The sequence below is a fragment of the Narcine bancroftii genome, chromosome 8 (assembly GCF_036971445.1).
Source record: "Narcine bancroftii isolate sNarBan1 chromosome 8, sNarBan1.hap1, whole genome shotgun sequence".
Taxonomy (NCBI): Eukaryota; Metazoa; Chordata; class Chondrichthyes; order Torpediniformes; family Narcinidae; genus Narcine; species Narcine bancroftii.
Genome location: NC_091476.1, coordinates 56776608 through 56782607, shown reverse-complemented (window position 1 = coordinate 56782607; position 6000 = coordinate 56776608). Strand labels below are relative to the sequence as shown.

Genomic DNA, 6000 nt, shown 5'->3' with positions numbered 1-6000 from the left:
TCCCCTTTTTAACAGGAAATTTACTTTCTCGAAGGAGAGTGGCAACCCGCTCTCCCAGAGATGCACTTGATGGGTCTAACTTCTCATCTTCCATTACACATGCTTTTGTATAACTGCATTGAGAACAACAAACTGGATGATAGTTGTGTCTTTGCCTTGCAGCCTGAGATTCAAATTCTTCAATTGATTAAAACTATCCAGAAGCTAGGCAAGGTGAAATACCAATGGCTTTCCATCGATGCAGTGTTCCAGTTCGTATATTTTTTTTCATCAAGAACAACTTCAACTCTTCTCATAATTCAAACATTTATGCCACAAGGTTTCTTGTTGATTAGTAGAGCAGGTTCTTATGCTCCGAATCCATATCTTTGCACGTTTGAACAGCCAAGAGGTCAAAGCCCCACTTTTCACAAAAACACAAGCCTCTTGGATCAGTAAGAAAATAGTAAACAGACACTTCTGACTCAATCTTATGTGGAGGTCTGATGGGAACTATGACTGAATACTGCTTATATTCAGGCGGCCAGATGCTCTCACTGGCAAAATGCTCACCACCCCACCCAATGTCACCCAGGAGAAAGGACTGACACATGACCTCAGTTGATTGTGAAGTCTCGCAGCCCACATGGAAACTTGTAGCTTGCAACATCCAGGGCTTCGTACAATGAGCATAGTCAAGGATCTCACAATTAAACCCTTTTAAAGTGATGGTTAAAGTCTGGAGCTTGGACCATAATTTATTAAAGCAACTCTCATTACTGCTTTCGACTGCAGCAGTGTTGCTGACGAGGTCCCAGGAGCTTGGAATGGAGACAGGTTTCTCAGTGCTCCTTCGTGGGGCCCTACTGTCACACTGATAATTCCATATAGCTGTAATATAGAGTGGAGCCCAAGGTGTTTTTGTCTATGTCCAAGATAGTGGTGCCCAAGCTTGGCAGTGGTGTCCTCAAGCAGTGGGGGCTTTGGGGACAGCAGAGTACCAGAGCAAGGGAACATCACCCCTGCTGAGAAGCCTGAAAGAGGACTCTACCTGTGGTACCAGTGGACTAACGAGGGGCTCAGCAGCCAAAAGCCTCATACCAGGCTGGAGACTGGCTCACGGGAAACAGGATGGCAATCCGCAAGGGTGACAGGGAGCAAGACTGCCGAAGGGCCTTGGGTGCCAACAGCTTCCCGATTCTATCATAGGACCAGGGTCCAAGGAGGGAGACTGAATCCACCTCTGGACTGAACAGGAAGCTGTGCAATTATGGAGGTTACAGGGGCATAGGAGACCGTGGTGGTTGGATCCATAGATGTCTGATATACACCAGCTTCAACTGTGCCAGTTCCCCAAAACGCTCAATTTTCCAAATATTTCTTAAATGCACATACACTTCAAGACATATACCTTGTAAGAGATACAAAAGTTCAGAGGGTGATTTACTTGATCACAGGGAAGTGGAACTTCAGTTTTAAGAACAGACTGGAACTATTCTCAAATGAGTGATAGTCCAATAAAACAATAGAGAGAGTCCTAGAATGTGTTTGGAAGAGTATCAGGTTCAGTGGGTTCAGAGACAGATGAGTCTGGACATAAGTGTTAAAATCAAAGGCAACTTTATTGAACACATGGGAGCGAAACAGGGGAAGACAACAAACGATACTACTCTACGACTAAACAATTATATAGACATTCACATTGGAACCAGGTTGGTCTCCGATACCAGTGGCCACCTATACTCTACACACTCATACACGTGTACACACTCTACAGACAGGGACTTTCAAATGCACTCTCGGTTCCCTGTAGCAATGGGGTGTGACTCTCTGCAAGCACTGATCTATCACAGTACTACAGCTCAACTAAGTACAGTGAACACCTTACCCGTGACTCTTCCGTTGATGTCCACAGTAGCAACCTGGTGTGGACCAATGTCTGGAGCTTGGACCATAAGGCAGAGAGAGGAATCTGCCGGGCATCTGACCAACGATGACACTGAGTTATTTAAATAAGTCAAAGGCAAGGTGTGCACTAATGGGTGGCCGGAATCCAACTTTGATTGGCAGGTGATGGGACTTCCAAATAAGCTTCAAACAGGGGGGGTCATGTGACTGTCTGCAATCCACAATGTTCCAGAGAGGCTACGTATTTTTCCACAATCCACATATAACTATGTAGAGGGAATTAACTAGGATGTTAAATGGATGGGAACATTAGTCGCAAGAAGAGATATCAGGTAGGTTTGTTTTTCTTGTATGACAGGGACCAGATTGAGCTATAGCAGATGTGAGGAGGAGAGGGATTAGCTCTTTCATAGATTCAGCAAGGACATGGACTGAATGGTCCCTCTCAATGGTGTCAAAGATCTACATTTTGTCACAATGTCTCCACCTTTCTCTCTCCTTTGTCATTCCTTAAAATCTTACTATGACGCAGTTTTGGTCAACTTTTCATCAGAATCTGAATGTCATGAACACGTCACAAATTTTGTTGTTTTGTCGCAGAATCACAGTGCAAACATTTATATAACTATTTTTTATTTATTTTGTATGGTGGTTTATGAAAAAGCCCAAGTAAGGCAGTATCTCTGGTTCATTGTTCATTCAGGAATCTGATAGCAGAGGGAAAGCTGTCCTTGTGTCACTGAGTGCTTATCTCCTATACCTTTTCCCCAATGGCAGACGAATGAAAAGGACCTGGGTGGTGGGGTCCTTAAGGATAGAGGCTGCTTTCTTAAGACATCATCTCATGTAGATGCCCTCGATGGAGTGAAGACTGATGTTGCAGGCCGAGTTAACAACCTTCTGGAGCTTTTTGTCTTGTCCTGAGCACTCGCTCCTCCATATCAGACAGTGATGCAACCAGCCAGAATGCTCTCAATGGTACACCTGTAGAAGTTTTTGAGAGTCTTCAATAACATATTGAATCTCCTCAGACACTTCACAAAGTATAGCCACTGGCGAGCCTTCTTCGTGATTGCATTTACATGGAGGCTCCAGGACAGATCCTTGGAAGTTGAAGTTCTTGACCCTCTCCACTGCTGAAATCTCCATGAGGACTTGTCCGTGTACTGCTGACTTCCTCCCTGAAGTCCATTTCCTTGGTTTTGCTAAAGTTGAGCGCAAGTTGTTGGTGTGACACCACTTGAGCCGATCTCTCTCCCTCCTGTACACTTCCTTTTTGCCGTTTGTGATTCTGCCGACAACTGTGGTGTTATCGGCAAATCTGTAGAGACCATTGGAATTGTGCCTGGCCACACAGTCATGGGTGGAAGGGGAACTCAATGAAATATTTCGAGTAGATGTAGAAAGGTTGTTTCCCATGATGGGGTGTGCCTGTGTTGATAATCAGTGAGGAGGTGATGTTGTTTCAAACTCTTATTGACTGTGGTCTTCCAATGAAGAAGTCAAGGATCCAGTTGCAGAGGGAGGTGTCAGGTGACTCAATGTCCATACTTAGGAAGTCCAATGGATAAATGTTTGTACCTTTTTAAGGCCGTAGAAAAATAGAACTTGCTAAAATACTCTGTCCATCTACAAAGCAAAACAGAAAAATAAACCATTTGATTAAAATACAAATTAGTGCAGATTGGCAGGGTATAGGATATGGTGACAGTGAAGTAGAAATTTCATGAAGTATATCAAATGTCTTGATTGTCAGGAGACCAGAATGAGCTATGTCTTCCTTTTCCAAATTAATGTGTATCATGTAACTTGTGCTGAAATTAACAAACCAACTCAAGTACATTTACCAGCAGTGAAAGAGGTTGCATGGCTGAGTCATTCCTACTTTGTTTCTCAGAGCACATACTGAATTGAAGGGATGACTGAATAGCAGGCTCTTCCACAAAATGGCAGGCCTGTTACACACACTCAGTAGGGTATTTCAAGGCTTTGCAGGGGATCTCAATTTCAAAGCACATCACAGCTGCAAATGGAACAGGTGGAAAGAACTCCCTTGCCCATTTCAACAATGACCAAACAGGGATGTTGACCCCCAATTCCTCTGTCCAAGGAGGAGGCTCCAGTAAAGGTATAAACTAATCACATTCTGCTGAAGGAACTCAGCAGAACAGGCAGCAGTGGGAGAATTCAAATAGTCAACATTTTGGGCTGGAACCTTTCATGTCGATCTATCTTGATGGTTTTTTTTTATTTTTTATTTTTCACACTATAAACCATATTGACCAAGATACATAGACATTTTTCTTCTTAAATATATAGTGTCATTTTCTCCCCCTTTTCCCCCCCTCCCTTCCCTCCCTCCCTCACCCCCTTCCCATTTAATAGGTTTTTAATCTCAAAGCATTGACTGTTCTTTTTCTCCTGCTGATGCTGACAATCTGCTAAATTCCTCCAGCAGGTGGCACTTAACTTCAGATTCCAGAGCCTGCAGTCACTGGCCTTCCAAACCAGGAAATTCCCCAGCACCCCTCCCTCCAATCCTTCCCGAGACTCAATTCATGCAAAGCACATGGGTGCGTTCCCTCCTGCAACTTGTCAGCGCACAGCCATTTGAAAACCCGAGCCAACATCTGATCTTCACACAGAGACCCATTCCTGGAGTATTAATCATATTCTTTATTTAAAAAAACAAGATGATGAGAGGAACACAATTTCAGAGACGATGAAATACCAGTATCTAGTCAAACGTAATTCTGTAGTTTCGTTCCTGGTCCTTCCTCCGCACTTCAAATTGCTTTGACACATCTTCCACCTTCTTCTGCAACAAGACTGGCAAAAAGGCAAAATTAAATCTGTACACAGACTCACAAGAAGCCCGCCACAGGACACAGAATAGTTGCCCCCACCCCCCCTTTCCTCCCACCCTGAACAATCTTCATGTTATTGTGAAGAAGTGATCAGTATAAGGCACAAGTGAGACCTCACTTGGAGTACCGTGGGCAGTTCTGGGCTGCTCATTTAAGAAAAGATGTGCTGATGTTGGAGAGTTCAGAGGAGGCTCACAAGGATGATTGCAGGAATTCAAGGGTTAACATAAGAGAAACATTTGACGGCTCTTGGCCCATATTTATTTGAATTTAAAAGAACTGGGGTGGGGGAACTCACTGAAATATTTCAAGTAGATATAGAAAGGTTGCTTCCCATGATGGAAAGTTTAGGACAAGAAGGCACAACTTCAGGATTGAAGGAGATCTAATTAGAACAGAGAGGCAGAGACACTTCGTTAGTCAGAGGGTGGTTAATCTGTGGAATTTGTTTAGCTACCTTCTCCAACTCCATCCGCACAACATTGACATGTTATCTACTGGAGTCTCGGTCCAGAATCATGCAACTCAAGAGGTGACACCACCCTCTCGTGGTGTATTCAAGAGTCACTGTTCATGGAAAAATGTAACCCTCTGTAGCATTTACGTTTTAAAATTTTATTTACAACATGATAGAAGCCGACACCGGCCATTGAAACCTGCGCCGTGTAATTACACCCAATCAACCTACAACCCTCTACGTTTTTGGTAGGTGGGAGGAAACTGGAGCACCTGAGGAAAACCAGTTCACAAGGAGAACGAACTCCTTGCAGTGTTAATACCATTGTGCTAAACTCTGCACTAAGTGTGCTGCTTCTTTTGAATACAGGAGTTTGAGACCTGTAAAAGAGCTGGAGAAATGTGTAATGGGTACCTGAGCTCTGGTCAATCCACTGCAGTGAATCCATGTGGGCATTCAGAATTTTGCATATTTGTTGCAACTGGAACACAGAAGGGCCAAAGTGAGAAGTTAAACTGATGATGCAATGAAGCTTTGTAACTTGTTCTGAAATCTCAGTAACTTCTCCACACCATGCACATATTAAATCACTTACACTTTGCTCAGTGCCAGGTCTAATTAGAGTATTGCACATATGCAGTGTCTGGCAACAGTATAGGAGAATGCAGGAGAAATCCTGTTCAACTGATATCTCAAATAGTAACGTAGACTGTCTTGTTTCAACGCAAACCCATTAGATTTAACATGCTATACATTTAAATGATTGGTGTTTTTAAAGGTTTGACTGGA

The 6000-nt window shown here is 43.4% G+C and overlaps 1 protein-coding gene across 9 annotated transcripts in view; it reads right to left on the bottom strand.

Annotated features, from left to right (window-relative positions):
* Positions 1 to 1582: 1582 nt before the first annotated feature.
* nup62l (nucleoporin 62 like) overlaps positions 1583 to 6000 on the bottom strand; it is an 84901-nt gene continuing 80483 nt past the window's right edge. For 8 of the 9 annotated variants that reach the window (XM_069893775.1, XM_069893778.1, XM_069893774.1 and 5 more), the window contains 2 exons: positions 5626 to 5692; positions 4540 to 4716 (listed from right to left, as the gene is read on the bottom strand). In XM_069893775.1, the coding sequence (XP_069749876.1) occupies positions 4625 to 4716; positions 5626 to 5692 (159 nt within the window). In that variant the 3' untranslated portion in view covers positions 4540 to 4624. Of the gene's footprint in view, positions 3517 to 4539; positions 4717 to 5625; positions 5693 to 6000 lie in introns of those variants that run through there. The other variant, XM_069893776.1, reaches the window with a different exon arrangement.